This window comes from Xiphophorus couchianus, chromosome 4, assembly GCF_001444195.1.
Source record: "Xiphophorus couchianus chromosome 4, X_couchianus-1.0, whole genome shotgun sequence".
NCBI classification, from domain to species: domain Eukaryota; kingdom Metazoa; phylum Chordata; class Actinopteri; order Cyprinodontiformes; family Poeciliidae; genus Xiphophorus; species Xiphophorus couchianus.
The window spans coordinates 11,057,563-11,083,912 of NC_040231.1; the positions used below are offsets into that span (position 1 = coordinate 11,057,563).

The 26,350-nt window shown below is 36.7% G+C and overlaps 1 protein-coding gene across 2 annotated transcripts in view; it reads right to left on the minus strand.

Annotated features, from left to right (window-relative positions):
- mdga1 (MAM domain containing glycosylphosphatidylinositol anchor 1) overlaps positions 1–26,350 on the minus strand; it is a 188,430-nt gene that overhangs the window by 107,227 nt on the left and 54,853 nt on the right. For both annotated transcript variants that reach the window (XM_028015734.1, XM_028015733.1), the window contains exon 3: positions 23,083–23,222. In XM_028015734.1, the coding sequence (XP_027871535.1) occupies positions 23,083–23,222 (140 nt within the window). The remainder of the gene's footprint in view (positions 1–23,082; positions 23,223–26,350) is intronic.

The following is a 26,350-nucleotide window of genomic DNA, read 5'->3' on the forward strand; positions in this document are numbered from 1 at the left end:
GGAGCAAATGCTGCTTTGTAACAAGTCGTAAAGTCTGCAGAAGGAAGTAGGAAGCAGTGGGGTAAGGACAAAAGATGTTTGTCTGGGAGAGTTGGGGTTTAAAGTCCCATCGGGCCTATTCCGTTTCACATTTGAGACCACTATACGTGCAGAGCAGATGTGTCTTCAAAATGCTGGAAGTTTTGTTTATTTATTTTTTTTGATTTTATCGTTTTCAAACTATGGAAAGCTCATTTGATCATTTGTAAGGTAAAAATCTGTCCAATGTTTGCAAAATAATCTTCTCTGTAATTGCAAGGTAATAGTGATCAGCTAGTCCAAACCTTCCAGTTTTTTATTCTGTTTTGCTTTAAAAATCTGTCTCCTAGCTGGTGTCAAAAAACAACAAATGGTGCTTGAGGGGCTACCTAAGTACAAACAGAGAGAGGCCAAAATCCAGCTTATTGCACAAATATAAAAAGTGCAACATAAGCAGGATGTTCACAACATAAAACTACAGTATTCCAGATGAAATGACTGCCAAGTACAAAATGGAAAAAGACACAGAAAGGTTGCTTTGCTGATGAGTAGGGAAAAAACTTCAAAGAAGGGTCGAAAAAGGGACATGGGGGACATAGATCTAAATGTAGGGGTAGTTGAAATTAGATGAGGTGACTTGATTGAATCAAGGAGGAAGTGGATGAAGCCAATATTACATAAAACAAAGTTGAAGTTGGACAGGAAAACATTGGACCTTGTACCTGCAGGACAAATCCTAAGAAATGATGATGAGTAAAAAATAGAAGGTACCAAAGGAAAGAGTTAGCCAAACTGAAATTAGTAGGAAAAAGAATGAAATAGGTGTTCTCAAACTTTGTGTTGTCTGAATTTTTCACACTGTGTCCTAGGTGCAGATAGACTTTAAGGACTTATAGAAAGATTGGAGTAAAGGAATGACTAAATACAAAAACCAAGATAAAACTAAATTAACTACAAACCCAAAACCCTATCTGCAGGTTGACAGTCTTCACTTTGGGTCAATGAAAAGCGATGATTAAAAATATGTCATATTTAAAAGTAGGTTTGCAGCTAATGCCTAAGCTCTCTTTTTTTTGGAGGACACCAGTGCAGGGTTCTACGATAACATGGCACATGCTTGATAATTCAAATTAAAGATAATTGCCACCCTGGATTTTCTGTAATAAATCATGCATAAATGTACTTATGAGCTGTTAAAAAGCTTGTTCACGACGGAATAATTAGATGGCAAACTGTTAAAGAGTAAATACACTGAGACAGACAGTTAGATAGTCGAGTGATCCCTAAACAGGTCATTAAATTGGCAAATGGATAAAAGTTTATAAATGGGGCTATGCGCCTTCTAGTGATAAAATCTATCTGATCTGTATGACACTAAGCGCTGTGATCAGGGTGTCCATGCCTTTCGGCCCATTAGGAGTTTTGACATTCTCTATACGGATTTTTCACGCTTCAATTATCTCATCAAGCAGTGGGAACAGCGTGCAGCAGACAGCTACATGATAAGTTCCTTCGAATAATCAACTGCACAAACTCATCCTCACACATACTTACACACACACTTCAAAGATGTATAAAAGCCTGTAAACTCATCAGTGCAGGAATTCTCTCTTGTGTGTGTGTCTACACAACTGTGTGTGTGCAGTCCATTAATCCCTATTAACCCTTCTGTCTGTTATCAACCTCCATGGGACTATCAACCATACCCCTCAGAGGAGGTCAGAGAGGATAATAGGGAAAAGTCAGTTGTGTGTGCCTCTGTGCATGCAAACATTAGTGTGTAGAAGTGTGCGTTTCCTGCTTATATGAACACTTGTCTGCTTGTGTTCCTATATGTACACAGTATCAGTGTACATATTCACTCCGGAGTGCAGGGATGTGTTGGAGTGTGTGTGTTAGGGGATGGGCATGGGGAGAGGGGGTGTGTGTTGATTAGAAAGCAGGTTATATGGATTAGCGGATTATCAGTGCCTGTGTAAATGCTCTGTGTCTGTTTATTCAGGTCTGTTTGTGGGAGGGATTTGGAGGAGGCACACCGCCATTGATCCAGCCAGCCAAGGTGAGCAATGAACTGCACCGTGTCTCTTCATGGTTTAGTGACTTCAGCTAGAATGCATGCATGTGTATGTAGCAAAGACTTTTGTGAGAAACACAGAAAGGAAGCATACTAACATGTGTAATGAGCATTTATTAAGCCTGTCTATTCAAGAAATAAAACATTAATGACAATTTTGCAAATGGTTGACAGTTTTTGCAGCTAACCATGAAGGGAGATTAGAAACACGACTGAAAGTTTTGACTGAATTCTAATGAAACGATTAAATAATAAGGACCTTGGGAGGGAGAAATGAAACAACTCCTCATCTGAGTAAAGAATGTCAATAGTTTTTCTGGTCAAGAAAATTTATTTTTATAACAATCATGACTGCAATTATCCCACATGTTTTTCATGTGACACAATGTCTCACTCTTTTACTCACTGAGGAAGAACCAATGTAAGAATTGTATTGGAAAGTGTAAAAAAAACAATGACAAAAAACCCCAAAAAATAATCAGCTAAGGTTTCATGAGATACTTGACTAAAATGTGGCTTGATGGTACTGGAAAATCAGGCAGAAGATGGAGTTCTTTAACTAACATAAAACTACTAGGTTATGTGCCATTCAAACATAGGAAATCTAATATTTTATAGCCACATTTTAAATAATAAGGGATACTATATATATATATTTGAACCAAGATAATTAACAAAAAAATAAAAATCTGAAAGCAGAATCCTGGTATGGGATTCTCAGGAAATTTAAGACAGTTCTGGTTCATTGTGGAAATTACTGTCCCAGAGGGTCTGTAGCACAGCTGTGAGAAATTTAATCATGTTTAAGGGCAAATGTTACTTTTTGGAGCAAACATCCAAAAAAAAACAACCCATAAATAAATAGCAACTAAATGCCAGTACTGTTTTTTGGCTGATTTTGAATGATTTGTGTTATATCTTGTGTGTGTTTCCAAGATGCTCACATCACCAGTGCTCAATAAGAATTTTTATGTTATTGCTTTCTTAGTAACACACAACCACAAAGTGCTCTTCTTCTTTTATTAGACAAACACTAAGAGATCATGGTGTACTGTTCTTGCATGAGCACACACTGCTGCTTCTGTCTTTGCTTTGTACCCATGCAAGCCTTACATCACATCACGGTTTTGGTCATGATGCATAGTAGGGATAGGTCAACTTCAACTCCCATTACTACTCAGAATCATTTTGATGATCACAAGAATAATCATGAATGTAGGTGATTTTCATGGATTGAAAGTATGGTCTGATAGGGGATTTAAGTCAAAAGGTGTTTTTTTTTTCCTATCTTGCAAACATAACCTCAGCATTTCCTCAATAGTGTCCACCAGGTCAGAATAAAATATACTCAGTTATCTGGGAACAAGTAGTTCCTTTTGGGCAGTAATTTTCTTTACGGATGTTAAGCAAATCAACCTTAAAAGCACAAGTTGAAAGGTGTACACATTGCTTATAATACTGTTTGTGCTCAAATTTGTGGAATTGGTTGAAAACAGACCTAAGAGGCGACCACCCTACTAAAAACAGGGCATGTTGAGCTTAAAATCACAGTGACCTGCTGCACTTGCCATATTACAGTAGAAAATAAAAGCAACACGTGTGGCAGAAATACTAGTATTCTACTAAAAACTATGTTTGATAAGGAGACGGCACGTGAGTAGAAAGAATAAGGGGAAGAAAAGCAGGAATACTCTTGATATTTGCGTGAGGAAAAAAGGGCAGCACCATACAGTTTTCTTTGGAGCATAAGAGAGAGTAGAACAGAGAATGATAGGGAATGATGTATGCAGTATTGCTGGCAGCGGTGTGATGGGAAGAGAAAAAGTGAAGCACATTGGGAGTTGCTCCACCAGGGTGGCAGATGAAGCAAAATAGAAAAGGGTGATATTGTGAATAAAGGGGATATTGTGTGCAATGCAGATGACAGCCAGGCGGCAGAGGAGCCTTTATCTGGCTGTGACACAAGCAGCATAATACCATCACCTGCGCTCTCTTTCTCTGACCTCCTTCACTCTCCCTTTACACCTTTTCCTTCCTTCAATGGATGAGTGAGGCTGCAGTCTCTTTTTTTTCTGCTAAGGTCCTGACGGATTGTTCTGGTTATCTCTTTCAGCCCTTTTTCTCCCTCATCCTCTGCCTGTCTGGGTGCTTTTCTTTCCCATTTTCCTTTTATTTCTTTACAAAGTAGGAGAAAGCCAAACACTCGCTTTTCATCAAATCTTGTGTCCACCGATTTACACATGAAAAACAAACTCATCCCTCTCTAGACTGTTCTAAAACCATGCTGCAAGATTAAGGGACTTTGTTGTGTCAGAGACTTTTGTGATGATATTTTATTTACGTCTAGTTTGAGGTGTAAAGTGAAGCGGAGCAAAGGTGTCCCCTGAGATGCAGCTTGACATAAAATGTAGAAGGTTTTCTGTACTGTTTCTGTATTCAGCTGTGGGGAGACATGCTGTCTGTTTCTACATGGGAACAGAAAATGAAGATGGAAGAGAAGCATTGCAGGAGAAAAGAGGAAAGCAGTCCATGGTCTTTACATGGGAAGTGGATGGGCTATTAGGGTGTGTTTAATATGTGGTTATTAAGGAATGCACAATGAAGCTGGCCACAAAGAAATGGGCTTGTAAATTTTCCATTAGTGGTAATGTGCTTTGCTGTAGTCATAAGTAATAATTCCATTTTACACTGAATGTGTTTATAAACTGTGTATTGCACTTTCTGAACCATTAGAACCATAAATATTGGCATGTTAACCACTGAATTGTGTCCAGGAATATAGACTGAGACAGAATCTAATAACCTTCTGTAATCGGGCAAAGCAGTAATTTTAAAATACGTCATCAGATTTCACAAGGTGTTGGTGAGTCAGCTGAGTCTTTGAAGTTTTCATGTTCAAGCCCACAATGCCAAGTCAATATTTATCAAAGAAATGCATGTCTTCATATCTTAGGCTAAGATCAGACTCTTTTGGCAGTTTAAGCAAGGCAGAAGTGTTTTTTGAGAAGTTGTTAAGGAACGTATGGTGAATTTCTGGTATTTAATTTGACTTAACAAGTCAAAAGTCCCGAGTGGCTCAGTGTATCTCCAACTCTGGGAAATTTGATTTATTTCACAATGCAGCAATAAAACATCAATTCCCATCAAGTTAAAAATGTGTCAAAAAACACCTGAACTACTTTTGCTGGAAATGTGGAGACAAAGGCAAGTTGTCCTCATGTTCCTCCAACTCATTTGTAATGGGAAAAAAGTAATAGATTAAAAAACATCTTCATCCAATGTATTGGGATGGCAGTCATCATATCATCTATTGTTACTAAGGATGACACTTACAATGACATAGTATATTTTACTTTGCAGCAGTGTTTGTATGGCCAAAAGACTATTTTGAAGTTTTGATAAATTCTTAGTAAATTTTCACATTCATTGTTTAAGATATTGAGATAAAACATTAAGACCATATTGCTCATTCTTAATCCTACAAAAGAAAATAAAAACAACAAAAAACAAATGCAGTTCTCTGGTAGGACGTAACGATTTTGAATGCAAGTCTGTCCGATAATCTGAGTCTCAGCTTTATTTTCTGGCACAACTCTTACACAGATGATGTCAAATGCCCCAGTTTTATACAGTCTGCTTCACTCAAGCACTAAGGCTCATGACACGATAACATCATGAATCAAACTATTGTTGAAAACAAACCATTAAAGGGTAGTAGGCTTTTTTTTTGTTCATTAGCAAATTTATGACATTTCGGCTTTCATTACTTATTTTTTAACATTTATTTTTGAATTTCTTTAACCGAGATAAAATCCCATTGAGACTAAAAATCTCTTTAAAAAGGAGGACCTGGCCAAAAGGCAGCAACGCATAAAAGCCCAAAACTTTGCACAGATAAAACAAAATGACAAGCTAGACTGAAGAATAAAACATTGAAAGAGTAGCTAAAATCACCTTCTTTTGCTTCAAAAGAATCTGTAGTACTGCTTTCCAAGCCTTTAAAAGAAAATTGCTTTGTCCAACCATCAGAGATAAAGACATCTCTTAGCCATCTGTGGTCTTTAGGCCACTGCCTCAAACATAATGTCAAAAAGCCCTTGACCTCTCACTACTACTGTAAAAATAGGGGAAAACAACTGCAGCATAGTGCTTTCCTTTCTAGAATAAAATGCAAGATGATATAATCTGACTGTTGGTCTTTGGAGAAGCCAAGTTTTGCCTGGTGGCTTCCAATTATTTCCAATTTGGACCGGTCCTTTGCTGGTCTGCTTGAGCCGCAGCCATTTCCTTACAATTTAGTACAAACTTTGTCAATAAAGCAATCTCAATATTAAATCTGAAAATCGGCAACGACTAAAAATATTACAGGTTAAACTATCCGGCAGTGTGGGAAATGTTCTCACTGCTTATATTCAAGGTAGAACAATCTGACGTTTATCCAGTAAACTTTTGTTGACACATTCACCTCAATGTTTTCTTCGCCTTCAGGGATTCAAAACTATTCATCACTCACTTTACGCCAGTTTGCTGCTGATTAATTACTCAGTGACAAACGATCTGACAGAAAACCTGGTGGGCTACAATGTAGCTATGACTTCTTGTAGCAGTTAAAATACAACCTGTTGTGTACAGCCTAACAGATTAAAACATGATTTGAACTGAAATAATGAATGTAAAACAAATGCTGGGAGTTGGCACCACACACTCCAGCTCCTGAGTTTGTGAGACCTGGCTTGGGGAGAATTAAGTTGTTTTGCACAGACGAAAACTACAGAGAATGAGGTCAGTGGTTGGTGTCAGTTTAAAAAGAGGGACAAAACTAGACCTTAAAAGTTGATTGATTGAGAAGTATACCACTGAAAATGTCACCACATAATAATTGTTTTCATCTCTCAGTACTTGATGTTGTCATAGTTAATTTATGAGTCCTAGATACTTACATTGTTCATCATAATTTTATCTGTGAGCTCTTTGGATAATTTCACACTGACTATAATGTTGCTCATTGTAAAATGTAGCAAAATGATAGCAATGCTAAGGAAATACCAGAAAAGACTGCAAAATAAAATGACAAATCCAGTAAATGTAAAAGTGCAAAGTGTGGGGAGAGCATGGTGCTGCAGAACAACACTTTACTGTTTTGTATTTCTGCATTATAAAAATTAATGGATAGTTATACCAACTCTCACAGGTCATCCGGGTTCATCAGTTATCACTAATAAAGTAGTTAATTTTATTAGATTTGAGAGAGTGTTCTTGATGTAGATATTAATATTAGCTCTGGTTTTTTAACTTTCAATAAAGTCCAGAATCAAATTTAAAGATCTTTAAGTTAAATTAAATGCTCCATTTTATATTAAATATATAAAATGTTTTTCTATATAACAGTTTTTCCTATAAGGTATCCTGTACTGAAATTAGTTAATTGTCTCTAAGTAAATAACCAGAGATGAACTGACTTTAACTGAAAATACATCTTCTTTTAAGCTCATCATTGCTAAACGCCCCAACATACTCGGGCGCACTTCAGTCCGCGGACTTGAAGCGGATGTCCGTCGGACATGTCTGTGCAAAGATAGATTTTTATGATCGCTACGCGTACTTGGTGTCACACATTAAACTACCCGGTGGAAACAGTGTTCACATCAAACTGGTTTTCATGTGACACCTGGCTGATAAGGTTGGGAATAAGGCTTTTTATGAGTTCATGTTGTGTCAAAGTTGACATCAATATGATAACAGTCAACATAAAGCTGTCACAGGGACGTGATAGACACGTAAGAGAAAATGCTTAACAGCAACAGACTTTATATATTCACGCAAACATTGACATGGTGAATTACAAAATTAACAGAGAGGTGGTCCAATAAGTTGAGTCTGACTTTTTTTTTTTCCTCGAACAACGGCAAGGAAAGGATGATCGGGTATGTGCTCATTTTCGATTGCAGCACAAATTATTACACCGATCACAATTGTGCTTTTGGAACATACATTCAAAGCTTATTGAATGGATCCCTGATACAGTTAAAGCCAGCGCAGCCTCCTGCTGCTCCTCTGCCCGCAGTAGGATGCTGCGCTGGCTCTGGGCAACGGATGAATCGACATGTGACTGCCATTCTCTGTCCCGCACTGAGAGGTGAGTTAAGGCTTCCCAGATGGAGAAGAAACAGAGCTAGGCGCCCAAATAAACTTGCTAGTTCTCATTAGGATTATTTGCATTAAAGGAATTTGTCACGAGAGCATTTTAGGTAATCAGTACACTCGAGTATGAAGACCCAACCGTCTGCGCGATTCATGGTACAGTACGCCCGAGTATGGGGGGGCCTTAAGGCTCATCTTTATGTCGTTAAACATTGGTGTGTTTGCTTTGAATAAAAGAGTCATCTTTTAACTTTGTTCAGCTTTACAGAAAGGTTAATCAGTATGTTATTGTAAGTTTGAACACTTATATTTGAAAAGCCCTTTCAAATCCTCTGCATTAAGAAGGAAATGACAAGAAGAAAGAATGAAAGAACCAATGTTAGGAAGAGTTGTTTCTGTTAAACCCCGTGTTTATTTTATTGATTTCTATTTCTTTGCTGCTTCTTTAATCTCAGCTTCCTTTATTGCAGAAGGTTCTTTTTTTTCCATCGTATGCTTCTCCTTTTCAAATTTTTCAGACTTTGGGCTTCTTTTTTTCTAAACATTTAGCTGGGCTGTATTTGGCTTATAGCAACCTTTAACCAATGAGTGTTTGAGATTTGGGTTTCTCTTTCAAGACTTTGAGTTCTTAGTTTAGTAAAAGAATGCCTTAAATTACTTCACATATGCATCTCAATACGTTTAAATATTGTTGAAAAGTTGCTAAAATGTATTTCAGTAACTTAATTTACTAAGTATAGTACATTATGGATTAATTACACATATTTTCAAGCCTTTGATTTCTGTTAGTTATGATTACATTTTCCCACTTGAAGCTAATGAAAACACATGTAATGTCATAGAATAGAAAAACACATCAGACCAATAAAAACAAATTTATAAAGAAATGTAGGCTTAATAGAAAGTATGTTTTAAACCTGTTTGACAGCTTGAAGTTTGGAAAAGATAAGACTAATATGAGAAACGAGCTTAACTGGAAGGGATATTTTAATTTACTGAGTTGTTTGTGTACATTGGCTGAATTCTCACAGTCTCTCAGTCTGCATGAGAAGAAATAGAAGCAGACAACTTCCCTACACACCCATCGGCGCTGGCTCTGGTATACTGGTTCAAAACTTTGTTTAAAATCAAACCAGAGATGTTTCCATATTTCACCCCAGGCTATGTTTTTATTTGAGAAGCTTTTCCCGTTCTCTTAAAGCTCATACACCGGAAAATCCCCAGGAACAACAAGTCTTAACTATTTGTAAAATAAATGAAATAAGAGATATCTGATCTTTTACATTAGTATAATGCAAACTAAAACACCACATTTCCTTTTTGCCACTTCAAGCCATTGACAAGGAATCAAAGAGGAATGAAGATTAAGATGGAATTAAAATAATACCAGGAGGTAGGGGTATAGGAATGGTACTACTTTTTTTTTCTTCCTAGTAATTTCTTCCATGTTATTTAGTCTATCTAGGTTTTATCATTCTCTCTCTCCAACCCTGCTTCCTAATATTCTTCTACAAGTCTGATTATTTTTTTTACATCATCTACTTTGCCATATTCCTCCTCCTTTTTGCTCCCTCTTTGACTCCCTCTTTCTATCTTTCTCTCTCTCTCACACCCCCCCACACACTTTCAATGGCCAATCAAATCTATCTCTGAGACTTTCAGACTAAAGAGTGACACAGAACATAGGATCAATAGGATTCCACAGTGCAGTGCCTGTCAGGTCCTTTTGACCTGCAGTTAAGACTGAAAACCATCGACACACCAACACTAAAACTGGAAGTACCATGTTACCTGAAGATGATTTAGTGGTTTAGTTTTTTTCTACAGAGAGAAATTAATTTGATTCAAAAGCTACCTGGAAATAAAGAAAAGACTTCAGTTTTGGCACTTTGTTACAAAAAAGCATGTTTTAAATTGATTGTTTTTTTTGTCTGAAAAGGATTCTTGTGGGACACATAAAGCAGCAGTGACACCTGTTCAACAAGCAAAATGTATATCAGTAATGCATCCTGTGAATAATCAACGTAATCAAATTCTTTTTAGAAATAAAAGAGGTATACTCTTTTCCATTGGGTTGTTGCTGACTCGAGCAATCAAGGCTTGTTTTGCTAGTTATCCTTACTTCAAGTGAGCTGGATCAAGAAAACAAAACACTCATTTTAGCATAATGGCCTTCTATGTCTCTCCAATGGATGGAATTGCATGCGACTTTGAGGGCCTTTTATATTTTTGTAGTGGTTATAAAAAAAAAGCCCAGAACTATCTTAGAGTACATGGACTTCAAGTCAAGTTTTGCAACTCATTAATGTATGTCAGAGGCAGGCCTATTACTGTCTATCTAAACTTTTATCCAAGTTTAGGAACTGTAGTAGAGCACAATTGCCTCACAACCATTAGGACAATTTTGACAGCTTTATTATATTCCAGAATAATTTGCATCTTTCCTGTGCATAATCGTTACAATTTAGCTGCTGGTTGTAAACGTTCATTTATCTTAGCCGTCTACTTGGGAAAGCTGCATCGTTCAGTTTTACAATTAAATAAAGTCTAAAGCATAACTGTAGAAGAAAATAATTTCATAAGAGTTAAATCCTTACTGCGTTGACAGCACTGTAAGCAATTCCTCGCTTTCAAGGGTTCCCCTTCTCTAGACCACAGCTGCTTTCAGGGATGTTAAGCATCTCTGAATCCTTTATACTCCCTCCCAGAAACTCACACAGAGCTGGCTGGAGCTGCCTTATATAATTTTACTAACTCTTTTCTTGATGTAACGCCAGTGGAGTTTACACTACAGTGCTATATCCATCCAGCTGGCTCACTTGCCATGAAAAGTCTTAAGATGGTAATCCTGTTATTGGGGAATACTACTTGGCATGGATGCAGACCCACGAACACACATGGCTGCCCTAGGATAAACACAAATGCATGCACAACGCAAGAAGCACAAGATCTAAGCAGAAATGTGCAGGAGCAACGGAAGAAATAAGCAGAAATCACAACAAAAGTGACAAAATAGCTGAATCCTGCAGGCTGATGATGGCAGCTCAAAGTGATAAATACTCTGATGTAATCAGTGCTGTCTTACTTTTCAAACAAAGAATACAATAAAATACTTAATGTGACAATGTGAAGATGACATGCAGTATACTGTGAGACAAAAAGCATTGCAGCACTGAAATATCTGTTTTAATTATCTGTCACTTGAAAGCAGTGAGGGAGTGAGAAAACTGGGTATCGGAGTGAAACGCAAAACTCGATGCTTTAAAAATAAGTGAGGAGAGTAGTTAACCAAAACTATTTCAAGCATCACAGCTTATATGGTTATTTTTCAATGCATTGCACATAAGGATGTGAGCTTTTTTTTTTCTTGACAGGGAAAAAAAATTGTAGTAGAGAAGAAAATTCGGTACAAACTTCAGAGAAAGGCAGAAGGTGGTAGGAAGCACAAAAGACAGAAAAGGGAACTAAAGAAAACCACAGGAAAGACATAAATGTTGAAAACAGAATAATATAAGAGAGGTATTAAAGTTAAGAAGCCAAACAATATAGAATTGAGAGAGTGATGAAGAGTGAGAAAAGAACTGACAGGTAAGAAAAATGTGCTTAGATGAATTTTTAGCCATAATGTCACTAAGACGTCATTTTCAATATATGATCTGCAGGTATTAATGCGTTTTCTGTATAAATCTCCCTATGAAATACATTATATCAATCCATGGCGTAGAGAGATTTCACAGGAAAAAAATAAATAATAAGGGACTCATTGATATTGAACACCCCCCCATCTCTCAGACAAAATGAATGCTTTTATCAGACGTTTTGACTGAGGCAGTAATAAAATTACAGAAACTGAAGTAGATTACACATTATCAATAAGAGCAATTTTCTAGCTAAAACAAAAAGATAAAATATAAACCATCAAAAACCACAATACATAAAGAAAAAATATATTTTTTTAAATACATGCATTTCACTAAGCGAGAGAGAATTTCAAACAGATCTAATTTGAGGATTTTCTTAATTTGTGGTTGACCAAGGTTTGAGTCAGAGCAGAGAACACAGCGACAGACAGCATCAGCAAATCCACACGGCTCTCTTTTCCAAGCAGACAGTCACGAGCTGCAGTGTCAGCTGCTACCATACACAATCTGCCCATGTTGGAGGACTGCAAGTTAGTTGTAATGAGCACTGGATGATTAGCACAAGCAAGGCTTAGCATGGTGAAATTGGACCTCTTGCGACTCGCCTTTAATTATGTGCAAGCAGATGATGTCATTGCTTGGCAGAAGGACATTGCATGGTCCTTCTGCCGTACCATAGAGAAATTACAACTAGGTTTATCCATGAGAGAAAAGCCCTACCTAGAAATGTAAATGAAGGTTAAAGATTACATGAAAAACAGGAAACATATTTCTACGGTTACCCAATTTCTGTGCTTCCTCTTGTGTCTTTTCATGTACCCGGAATTAACAACACTTTCACCCAGAAAAAAAGTCTTGGGCTTTTAATTTCTCTATGAAGTTCAGTTGTATCAAAGTATGTACATCCTGTTTACCTGCTGCAATGCTTGTTCTGTAGTATTTTTTTCCCCATATTGTTTGTTTAAAACAAGGATTGAAATAAATGTGACACTGGTTTAAACAGCCTCTCCACTTATCTGACATCAAGGAGGATTTCATAAACATGAAATCTGTGGCAAATTGCTAGTCTCTGGTACATATACAATATGTGCACAACTCTGATATGTCTATAGTGACTGTATCCAATTATAATTTCTTAATTAAAATCACAACATGAGAAGATAGAGGAATCATTTGTGTTGGTAATCATTTCATGTGTGTAAGAGAGAGTTCACTGTGAAACTGTGTTTTACCGCTATTGAAAACAGAGCTTTTATGAACTTCCCTGTCTTAGGAACTTATGTTAAGAATTTTCTGGCTTAGTAGTGTTCAAATTACAATAACAGCAGCCATTCACTGACTAACTACAAAGAGGTCAATGAAAAAAAAAAACCCTGTATACCTGTTCCATAAAAATAGTTTAAAAAAATTCATTTTAATTCTTTTGGGATTTTCAGGTTTTTTATTCAAGCCTTTACCTAGTTATTGTTAAATTATATGTCTATGGTTTGACAGTAAACTATGAACTAGTAATTGCTGAAGCATTACTCTAGAAAAACACAGTAAACACATTTGTTACGTAGAAAGAAGCTACATGCCATAACAAGGCCACTCCGTTTGAAAACAAGCAAAAACATAGCTGTCATTTACATTATTAGGATTCTTTAAAATAAATAGGAAAATAAGGAGCCAAGAAAAAACTGTATTTTAATATGAGATGTTAAAATACATATCTGACTAACATGCAAAATATGCCTTAAAGTCATGTCTAGACGATTCAGCAAGGCTGCTCCCTTTCTCTCTGTCATTTATATTGCAAGTACATACATTCAGACACCAATACAGAACATATTTTTATTAGCTTTAGCATTAGTAAGGGGTTACTCAATCAAGTACAGTGTGTTGCTACGGCAGCAGACACTGCAGAGACATTCAGATATACAGACAAGCTGTATAGGACCAAACAACCAGGGACATCTCTCACACAGAAGTGTTTTTATGATGAAAATGAATTTGATTTGGTCATTGTTTGGTCTCATGCTGTCAAGGGTGCTGATCTTCACTTTAACACAGACAGATAAACAACTTGGTTCTTTTGTTAAATAGGCATACTGTACAATAATGAGCCATGCAGATTGCCATTGGAAGCATTTCAAAGACTGAGGAGCGAAGTCAGTTTAATAGGACCAACTTTAAAAAAGATTTAAAGATGAAGATATTACGTTTCTTGACTTTTCTAGCCAAGTTATTTATGATCATGTTTTTAAATTTTTTTTTAACCTTTTGGGCAGGTTTTGATCATTTATCAATTTACTGTACTAGCTAAATACTGGAGCAGAATGAGAGCAGAAAAAAAGCTGGATAACAGTCGTGTTATTATCTCAAATATTTAGAGTTTTTTGTGTTTTCAAGATTCTTTTCCTGAACTTAATCAAGTATGTCAGTGTACAGACCTAATCCAGATATAGAATTTCGTAGATTTAAAGTCAAGTTTGCTTGGATCATTTGATCAAACCTGACCAGTTTTCAGCCAAGTATAGTTGATTCACATTGCAGTGAGAAAGGTTTTTCACCTCCTGAACCAAATTAAGACATTGTAAAGATGTTCAAAATAAATGCCACCGCATGTAAATAAGAATGTGACTTTGCTGAACTCTTGAGACAAATATTCAAATATATGACGATAATTGAATCACCTTTATCTCTTTTTCTGGAGAAATCTACCTTATTTGGTGTGTAACTGTATAGTTCTCTGGTTACGTCTACTTTCTCCTTTCACTGTCACTGTCACTCGGGGATTATCTGTAACAGTAAGTCATCCATGAGTAACTCTGCTGGATTTTCCTCAATTTGTCATTTTGAGCTGGAACAAGTTGCCCGCATGTCTATCCTGAATTTAGATGATAGCAAAACTACTTTTGTACTGACTTTAAAGTAATTCTTAGTTATTAAAACAAACGTAAAGCTGAAAAGACTGAAAGTCATCTGTTATTTTAGGAACATCAGATCATTCTTAGTGTATAAAAAATTTAAACACTGCTTTATTTTTAACAGTTTGCAAGCTATTCAGATTAATTAAAATATTCATTGAGGAAGCACAGTGGTGCAGTTGGTAGCACTGTTGCCTTACAGCAAGAAGGTCCTAATTTTGAATCCCAGCTTGGAGTCTTTCTGCATGGAGTTTGAAGTTATTTTCCCATTTATGCGTCACTTCTCTCCTGTTACTCTTACTGTCCTCCATAATCCAAAAACATGGCAGAGGTTAACTGGTGTCTATGTTGGGTGACCTACGTTGAACCCCAACTCTCATCAATTACAGGTAGCTCTTTGAAAACGTTGCAAATGCAAGAGCTAAAATATTAAATATAGTCAGCAAAAAAACACAGCAGTGAACATCAATGATTATCAGTTTCTACTCAGTTTTTGTTGTTCGTATCATGCCTTTCAAATACATAAAGAACACCAATGTGCGCTTTCCTTCTCTCAAACACATCTGCAAAAAGCCTGATGTTCCAGAGGTTGTTGACAAAATGTCTTTTCTTCTCCTGTTTTTGCTCCTTTCTTCGGTCTCAAAGACATCCTTCCTTTATGGCCAGTGCACAATAAAAACAAGCTAATGAATTCTCTTCTTTCATTTGAAAGTTTAAAAGGAATTCACAAACACATTCTGAGAACCATCTCTTGAACTATGATGCATCTTGATTTCACCCTAAGCCTCTTCTTAGTTCTGTCTTCCTTTCTGCTTGGGGGGGTCCAGCAGTGACCTTGTTTGTGTCTAAGCTGTGTTCCTGCTGAGTGCCTGTGCAGCCTCGTGGTGCCACCCGATCAGCCTCACTTTCAGCTTCACTATCGATCGCCCTTCACTCTTTCCTCAAGGACGGAAATCCAAACCCATATTCCAGACCGCAGCACTCGCCTCCCTCTCTCCAGTCCTCTCCTTTCCCCACGTCTTCTCCTGGCCTCTCTACTTTTCCCAGCTGCAGCTTTCTCCACCGTGCCCCTGTATAGAATTTATCACACGAGTCTCAAGGTTGCAATGACCAGCAGACCCATGAATAAATAATAGGGAGGTAGGAATCACTTTCAGAAAAACCATTTACTCTCCTCTCTTGTGTTCTTGAAGAAGCCATGAGAGCGTGTGCATGGCCTACGTGTGTGAAGCAAAATTGGCTTTGTGGATGAGGGTATGGGCGCTTTGTTAGCTAAAGCCCAACTGTCCAGAAAGCTACTATGAACAATACTTCAAGCACTTTATGGCCCATCTTTAACAATAGGATTTGTTGCATTGGCAAGTTGCAGTTTTTCTGCATTTTTTCCTCATATGTTTAGCTCTCTTCAAAAGGTTTCCAAATGCTTTAATCATAATTTGTAATACAAGGAATTAAAAGAAGACAGTTTGTAACACAGTTACTAAAGTCACTGTGTTACTTTAGTAGAAATCCAGATTCTGAAAATGTTTCCGTTTGGCATGAAACAAATAAAAATCTAACGAGCATTTTGACTTCTTACCCAAACAAAGCAGTTTCTCGCTAAAGTATCTTAACCTTGAGAATGTTGTCACATTGTGTCTTGTAATAAACAAAATCTTCAATATATTATATAACAGATTAGTGTTGGTCTATCCATTTCAGGATATGGACGGATTAACACCAAAGTTTTGCATAATAATGATGTGAAATAAAAACATATTACAATCTAAAAGGTGTGGTTCAGAGGCATCCATTCCCTTTTAGTCAATACTTTTCAGAACCACCTTCTGCAGCAAATTCAGCTGCAGGTTTTCAAAAACACAATTTCACATTCTAAAATATATGTATGTATTGATCCAAGTCATTCTACTGTAGCTCTCAATTGATGTTTAGACGGACATCTTTTGAAGCCATTAACCGGTTTTCTTTCAGAATTACAATGTTTTAGCTCTATTCATTATCTCAATAGCCTTGACCCACTTCTCTGTCCCCGCATGCCCACAGCATGACACCATGTTTCTCAGTGGAAATGGATTATTTGAATTTAAATTGACTATTGTCTCATTTGGTTAGAGCACTTTCTTCCATGTTTGAAGTTTTTCCCACGTGGCTTGTGCCAAACTTTAAATAAGATGTAGCATGGCTACCTTCCAGCAATGGTTTTGTTCTTAAAACTTGTCTATAATATATTTTTTTTATATGATTTATAATGTTAATTCCAAATTCATACTTACGAAGAAGTATGAATGCATACAAGAAGTATGAATGCATACTTCTTCGTAAGTATGAATACATTTCAGATACTTCCTGGCTGAAATGTATTTATTTCAGCCAGGAAGTTTAAATTTCCTGATTGGAGAGGATCGCGGTTGTCTCTCGAAAGATAATAAAACTATTTGAAAGGGTGGAGTAATATTTTTAAAATTACATTTCATGTAATGCCACGTTGAAAAATATCTATATCCTTCTAAAATTCCTCCATAGTTACCAAAGCCCTCCGGGCAGCTTCCTTGATTCATAGCTGGTCCATGACTATAGTTTAGATGAACAGATATGTTCAGCTTTTACATAATCTTTATATTTTCAAATAGTGGATGGAACTGTGTTCTGTCTGTGGTTTAAAGGTTTGGATATTTGTTCATTTACAAACATCTTCTGACTTGATGTATGATTTGTTGTTAGTCAGCAAAGACAGAGCATTAAGGAAGCATGAAATACCCCCAAAAATAAATAAATAAAAAAAAATAAACTCAACATCAGAAAAAATATGAGGATTGATTAGAGAAACATATCGGAGAAATAGGAAAGATAGACATGAAGACTTTTGATTTAGGAGCAGTAAAGATGAAAAAGAGACAATATGAAGGTAAATTGAGTAACAAAGGCAGGAAGGAAGACAGAGAGAAATGATTGGATTTTTCTCTTCTCTGTATGGATAAAGGCGAGAGCTCTCCTTTCATTGCAGGCTGGCTCAGGCAAAGGTAAACAATCAGTCCTGATAAAGGATTGGATAAATCCTCAATCAGACTCATTTTCTGTAAAGCAGCTATTTATTGGTCTGGCCTGACCATGGCTAAATTGGATCCTCTTTTTGAGAGAATGAAAGAGTAGAGGAGAAAGACTGAATGAGATAAACCTTCATCATCTTGATATCAGAGGGTACAGATTTTGTTTTTGTTTTTTATCCACCAAAAATGCAGCTTGAATTAAAAAAAGAAATGTGGGACATTTATAGTGGTATAATCTAGAAAAATCAAGTGTCAATCAGAACCCATGCATCATATTCCTGTAATCTTAAATAGACTCATTAAAATGGGGGACATGAGCAGCTCCTTTTCCAGAGAAAGAAACCACCAGCAGTAAAAGAAATCCTGAATTGCTAAGAAACTGCTTATCTGATTAATAAAATATAGACCCCTACAGTCTTTATAGCAATGTTGTTTTTCTTAAACAAGGTGTGTTTACTAGTAAACTAAAATAACAAAAAGCAAGTTGCAAAAAAAAGAGGTCAATGGGGGTAGTGAAATTGTGCGACAATAACGTCTTCTTACCTTGTGATATCTGTGTCTGTCATTCGAACAATACTGAAACAGTGTTTGCTTTTTGTATTTACAATCTTTAGTTTAATTCTTAAGATAAATACTTCAGAAAACAAGTATGGTTTATAAGTCCTCTCACTAAACTATGACTAAAAAGTGAACTAGAACATCTCTTTTGGTAATGTTTAATCTACTTCTCATTTAGCAAAACTCTTATCCATCAGGTTTAGAATAGTTTAAACTAGAAGCATATTAGGGTAAGTATTTGTAGACTGAAAATTCTCTCTCCCTCTACAGCAGCTATTCAAGCCATGTGTATTGAACTAAATTTCAACACATTCTTAATTCAGTTGCAAATAATGGCACAATGGCCAACTACATTTTTCCAAATTGCAATCTTATTGCTTAAAACCTTAGCAGCACTAGAACTTTAACAGACAACTATTTTGCCAAAGACAGCAGGCAAACTTTACTCCATGCACTCAGAAAAACAACATGGATGTCTGAAACCACATTTCACATGGGTTTTGTTTATGTTTTTTTCTTTTAGCTTTTGAGAAGCTGCTGGCAACTTTCAGATAATGTCACAGAATATATTCATCGAGAGGCCCCCTAAGGTTCCTTATTGGGATTTGTACTATGTGTCAAGTAAGAAGCAATAGGAGGGTAAAAGCATTAACAATAATTCAACATTTTTTCTAAAAAACAAACAAAACAGATAAAACTGTGAAGAGCCTTGGCAGAGCAGTGCAATATAAGAGGAGGTATGGAAAGCTGTAAACATGTTCAAGGAGACAGTAGGGTGACAAGGATCAGGTTATCGATGCAGCAAGTGGAATGCGCTGGAACCTCTGTAAGCCCAAAGGGACTCAAAGCAGAATGCTGCAGTGTGCTACTCAAGCAGAATGCACTGGACAGAGGTCAGCACACTGTTTGCTTCTGCTGTCACCAGAACAGTATCCTGAATATAAAGACCACCGAGAAATACTCCTCTCTTTGTAGACTTTATAAAAGATTGTTATGACACCGACAGACACTAGAACTTGCATAATTTTTGTTTGGCTAAAGATATGGACTAAACAATTTTTTTTATTTTGTACGAGAACACTAATCTGATATTGCTGTTTACAAACACAATTTCGCTTGTCACATACATGAATGATTAATCAAAGTATGCTGCTTCAACATCCCCCTTAGTGTCCCACATCAATAAGTTGCAGGAAAGTTTTCACTCCTGCAAACTCTTTGTAAGACTGTGTTTTCTGTCTCCTTGTCTCTGCCTGCCGTTGTTTGTTATTGTGAGCCTTCATGCACATTTTCTCACTGACAGACTTACACATACATATGTCCCACATACACATGCACCTGGCGGCACAAGCTTTCACTCAACCAGCGTCTCTTTGCCAGAGGCAGGGTAAGTCTCGTGTGCGCACATCATATATATTTTACATTCTGACAATGTGACCACAGCAATCATTATTCAAAATATACACCCACCTCCGACCCAGAGAATAAGCAATCACTGACGCAATTTCCTACATCTTTGAACTGCTCCAGGGAAATGAACTTGTATAGTATGTGTTGTTTGCAGTGCGTCAGTTGTATTGATTAATATTCCGGCACTCTGAGAAAATAAAAGTTTCAGAAAGTTGATTGTGTTCTTAAAGGCACATGCCTATAAATGTGATGATTAAATTGGGTTGTCAAGTGCATGTCTATATTTTTTTTCTATGTGTACTAAAAAAGATAATTCAAACAATAAAACTACCACCATCTTTAAAGGCATATATAAACATTAACAAGAAAATTAAGCAATTGTTTTGCATCACCCCCTACACATATTCATCTACACACACAGGCATTCATATTAAATCTGAATTGTAACCCCAAATCCATCTGCTTTCCTGTAGTGAACCCTGGCTTTCCCATGCAGACCATGTGTGTGAGGATGTGTGGGTGAACTTCCAGAGACAGATATGAAGTGAAATGATGTATCTGCAGAGGGCTTGTGTGTATCTGTGTGGGATTGTGTGAGGTGAGAAAAGCAGTCTTTCTCCCGGGTGCGTGTCCACTGGCATCATATCAGCATGAATAAAACAGTCCCCGGGTCTACGCCATGTTTTTTGGCATTTTGTGTTTACATGTAGTATGTAGACTGTATATATTTTTTTATGTCTGTGTGCACTGTGTCTATTTTAAACTGCTTTCCAACTGCTGAAAATGCAGTTTTCAGTTGGTGTTTTCATGTACGTATGTTTCTCTAGGTATGTTTACATTTGGCATTACGTAATCAGTATTTATTTAGTTTGTACATCTGTTTAAATGATCATTAAAAATACACCGAATTGGCTAATTGGCTAATTCCCCTGAGCATTGAGATTTGAGAGGAACATCTCAATGCATTTAAATATTGAGTTGTCTTCCAGATGACCCTCTGAAAATCAAAATGTGAAACAAAGTGGATTTAAGTGATTTTGAATGTGTTGGTTCTAGACGGACTGGTCTGAGCATTTCAGAAACTGAGATGTCTTGTTTTTGTCAGAGGCAGGAGGAGAATGAGCAGACTAGTTTGAGATCACAGGAAAGCAGTAGTAACTCTAATAAATACAACCAAGGTATGTCAAACCTTGAACCAAATAGGCTACAGGTTTAGAAAACTTCATCAGGTGGCACTCGGGTTAGCTAATTCAGGAAACTAAGGCTTTAGTTATCACAGAGTTGCTGAAATTAAACAAAAAGAGGTTAAAGAAATGTTCCAGGGTCTGATGAATCTTGGTTTCAGTAGTGATTGTCTGAATGTGGCATAAACAACATGAAAGCATGGATGGATCCTGTCTTGTAGTGATAGAGCAAGAGTGTTTGGGATACATTTTTTCACACTTTGAGACCTACTATGCATTATTCAAAATGCCTAAGCCTATTGATTCTGTGCCTGTCTGCCACTGCATGACCCCAGTGTGTCTATCTTCTACTGCCAGCAGGATAATGCACCAGTTGAATTAATCTGAAACTGGTTTCTTGATCATGACAATGAGGTCAATGTACTCCAGTGGCCTCCACAGTCGTGAGATCTCAATCCAATAAAACACCTTTGAGATGTGGCGTAAGAGGAGATTCATATTATAAATGTGTTACCGACAAATTTTGCAGCAAGTGAATGATGTAATCATGCCAGTATGAACCAAGATCTCTGAAGAATTTTTCAGTCACCTTGTTGAATCTACACCGCAAAAGACTGAGGCAGTTTCAAAGGTAAAAGGCGGTCCAACCCTATACTAGAAAAGTGCACTTAGTCACCCAGGAGTGTGGAGTATAGCAATGTATAAAAACATGTTTTTTTTTGTTGTTTTTTTTAACTGACTGGATGTACTCCAACACGTCCATATGGCCAAAGCTAAAAATGGACAGAGGACTGTTCACTGATGTAGAAATGGGAATCAAACCCTCTTTTTGATTTTCCTTAGCCGAATTTCGATTCACGTTCATTCATTTGCTCTCATTATGTTATTTTTTAGAAACCTTATTTCTCTGTGTTATATCAAGTTACAAGTATCAGCAGTGGTAGAGTTAACCTTGCTCAAGGCAAATGCTGTAATTCAATTCTTAACAGCACAGAGCACATTTATCCAATGAGTTGTTTTGTGGAATTAAACCTGTGACCTTTAAGTCCGAAAGCACATTCTCTGCTCTGTTGCTCTTTCAACTCATGAAAGCCATTTGTTCAGTGCTAACCAAATACGGTGACAGTGCTGCTAACATGACAACAGACTGAGCGCAGAGGCAGGATTCATAATGGTTCAACTGAAACTCCTAGGGCAGGGTTTGCACTGAGGTAATCTCTCTATATGGTGAGTGAAAGATGAGACGGTGTGACTCAGCACAAACTGAACCTCTTTGACACTGTAAACACAAGTAATTACTCATAGGTACATCATGACATGTTGGTAGCCAGTGGTTGGGCATTTCTAATCACAGAATGCCTTCGGCTTTCTCAAACACCAGCTTGTTTTGCCCTTAAGTGCCTGGATGTAGCAGCCAAACCATCCAAACAAAGTTAAGCACTGCCAGATTTGCAAAGGTGCTCATGCATTCTAACAACATCAGCAACTTGATAAGACCTCCGGCTTTGCTATATTTGAGTCTGAAAAATGGAACTACATAAAGAGTTGCAGGCTTGAATGCGAAACTCTGACAAGCCAGCAAACCTAGGAGATAGAAATTCCTAAATATTGAATTTCAAGAGGAAAGAGGGGAAATGAGGGCTGATCAAAGCAGACTGAATATTCTGACTAGATGGAAGATGAATGGAAAAGATGTATGACTCTATCAACCACATTACCATCCATTTGGAAATAAAAGTCACCAGCTATCTTGAAAGTGATTACTTCACTCCAGTTCCCTGCAACGTTTTATGTAATTTCATACATAAAACAACACAGAGTTTTATACATCAGCTGTCTAAACCATGGTATGAAATATTTTAACATGTGTTATTTAAGCAAACACACTGAAAGCTTACATCTTCTAAGCAGAACACTACAAAAATTATTTTATCTGTCCATCATTTTAGAGGGATTGTAGCATGTTAGATTGCTGACAGGCTATTTTTCAAAGACATCAGAATGCCTTTAAAGAAAGAGACTCCAAATTGCACTGCACACTCAGGGTAGAAAGGCATGAGCATGAACCTAAAGCTGCTCACACACAAAAAGTCAGCCTACCTGTGGTCGTGGGTGTCCTTTAACAATACACTGCAGCACCAACGTGTCTCCTTCTTTAATGGTGTAAATTCTCTCGCTTATGTTATCATCCTTGACGTTACATGCTGCTCCGGAGTGCACAATCTGTGCATTAGCTGGAGCTGTGAACACACACACACACACACACACACACAGACAGACAGACACAGGCATGTAACCATGCAGACAAACACAGAGAAAGAGAAAACACATTACATATTTAGTATGAACACTCCCAGCAACAAAAAGGTCATTCTTTGCTAGATGAGTGATACTAGAGCAAGTACTGATGACTCAGATAAATAAATATATCACATTACTCCTGTATCTGCATGAACAGAAGCCTTTCCAGAAATGCTAGAGTATTATCTGTATCAGTTTCTGATCTGGGACACTGATATTATTTGGAAAACTGAAACCTTGGACATCGTTAAAAGGTCAAAATGTAATTTTGACCACTTCTGTCCTTCTTTAGTGATTCTGTCACACGACAAAAATGCCTAACAGGGACAAATGTACATTTGAATCTTTTGGATATCTGATTTATAAGATCATATTAATGTGAATTGAATCCACCAATAATCATTACTTCATTTAAGATTTTAAATGAAAACTAGTTTAGAATCATTGCTGCAATATTGTCTGACAAAAATGGATTCCCTCCTTTTGCAGCATCTGATGACAAAATATAAATTTAAACACTAAACAATTAGTATGTGACTCAAGATCACAGGCAGGCCTTCCAGTGTGTCTCCCTCAATTTCCTGTTGCGCCCACCGACTCTCAGGCATCATAATTATAAAAGTCAGGGTTGCAAACAATGAACGTCAAGGCCAAATATTGAGTCACCTTTAGAAAGACTGGCAGCATGAGTCAGACAAACAGGATATGCAGCAAAAAATACTTTAAAAACATCTAAACTTTCTCAGTCAGATTAGGTTAGAATGTTATGTTTAGTTTCTTATTTGCACAAAGATTGTCTTATGCTTTTCATGTGGATCATTTAGAAATACTGGTGACATGGTCTGCTATGAGTTTTATGGTAGATTACTGTTTACAAAAAAATAACATGCTTTCATGATATCAGGATATTGAAACAAAAATGGATAGCAAAAACATATCAGTTGGCAAAATAATATCAAATAATATGATTAACAATATTAAGACCATATATAGCATTCACTTTATTTTTATTTTGACTTCAATAAGCATAACAAACCCAATATTGTAACAAATCTAAGATTTTAGTAGAAAAGGCTCAAACCTGCAACTTTGATGACCTGAAACATTTAGATGTCAAACTTTTTCTACAAACTGAATCAAATATTTATGTCCTTAAAACCACTCTGTTTGCATACTGAGACCGTAAATTAGTCATTTTATCGTGACGTGTTGAACCTGCGATGCATCTGAAAGTTGCAGGATACCAGCACCTGAACTCTGGAGTTTAGAGACCATGTTTTATTCAGGCTACCTGCTCAGGTGGTCAGTCTGTCAGCTGACTGACAGGCACGCTGCTCACTGCCTGCTACTGTAACCTTAAAACAGATTTGGATTGATAAGAGTGATAGGTGGAACTCCTTCAGTTTCCACTGCACGATAAGAGTTTTTTTTATTTTTTATTTCCAACTTGATAAAAGTTTCCTGACTTGTAAGTGAGAAAAAAATTTAGTAGCCTTTTTTTGGCAACATAACTTCAATTGTTTAGGAGTTTAAATATTTAAACCGTAGGAGCAATATGACTGTAAAGTATGTGTTTTAAAATATGGAACTTTTATTAGAAGCTTTATACAGAGGAAAGGTTGATGTTAGGATGTCAGGCTGTTTGTGTTTCGTTTTGGGGTTTGACATTTTTTGTCTTCCTCAGCTTTTTCTATTAGTTCTGCCTTGCTTCCATTTTCACTTCTGTTCTTCCTTAGTGATTCTAGTTATGTTTATTTATTGTTTCTAGTTATTCTTTATTACTCTAGTTTATGTTTCTCTTGCTGGTTTCCTTCTTGTGTATTTTTGGACCCTGTTTCCCCACGGATCTTTGCAAGTTTTTGTTCTTATATTTTTATTAAATTTATCACCATCTTTTCAAAGCCTCCGTCATCTGCATTTGGATCCACCTAAAACCTAAACATCATGACAGCTGTGAAGATTATACCTCCACTAGGTCGACTGGCTTTCTTCAAAACTTTTTAACAAATTAAATAATAAACTGACCTTTGCTACACAGTTTAATAGCTTTGATTGAAATGACCTTAAATCTGTTATGACTGGATTTAAATGATGATGACAATCATTGTCAATAGGTACTAAATAAGCAGAACTGAACTGAAAAGAACTGATACCAATAACCGGCAAAAACAAACCCTAAACATTTCAGTGAATGGAAGTGTTAATTCTGTTCAGCTTTTGAACAACAGAAGCTAAATGTTCAAAATCAGAAACACTTCCAAATCTTTCATTTAAAGCATGCAAAGTCCACTTTTTTAGCCTGTGAATAAATTTCTTTGAGTAATTTCAGTGTCTATGAGTGTGAAAGATTTAAATTCATTCTCTCCTGGTGCTACATAGATATCTTTATATTCATTTTGGGTCATATTTTTCAGTGTAAAGTTTTTCTCTACTCATTCTTACATTTTCCTGTCCATTACATCTGTGTGTGTAGAGGATGTAAATACAGTAACACCACCATTGCGCTGGATTCATTTGAATGTGTGATTCTGCAGGTTCGTCATCTTCATTGTCCTGTTCTGGGTCACACTCTGGCTCCAACATGTAAAGGCTGGATTGACAAACAAGTCTTCCACTGTTGGCATCTTTTATAAACTCTGAGATAAAAGTTTCTCTACCAGTAGATAACTGTATGGCTGCTGTCAAACTACAAAAACGGCCGAACGGGGAAACGTAAAAGAGAGATCTGTGGAGCTACAATAACGAGAAATTCAGACCAGCGCATTGCAGTTCTACTTTTCATAGACCATAAGTGAATGACTTACATGTAAAACAGAAGGATTTAAAAACATGATATTTCCACTTTAAAATATAGTTTTATAAGAATACTTTTAGAATACCAAGATTTGCACCTGAAAAAATTAATTAAAAAGTTCCTTCCGAAACATTCCCATTAATTAAGGCCACTTTCACATCTAATCGATTTATGCAAGAATCAGAGCCAAACACAAAAGAAACATGTTATCTCCCTCGTCTTATTGATCCCCCAAGTAAATTGCTTTTCCACACAAAGTCTGCTTTACAACAT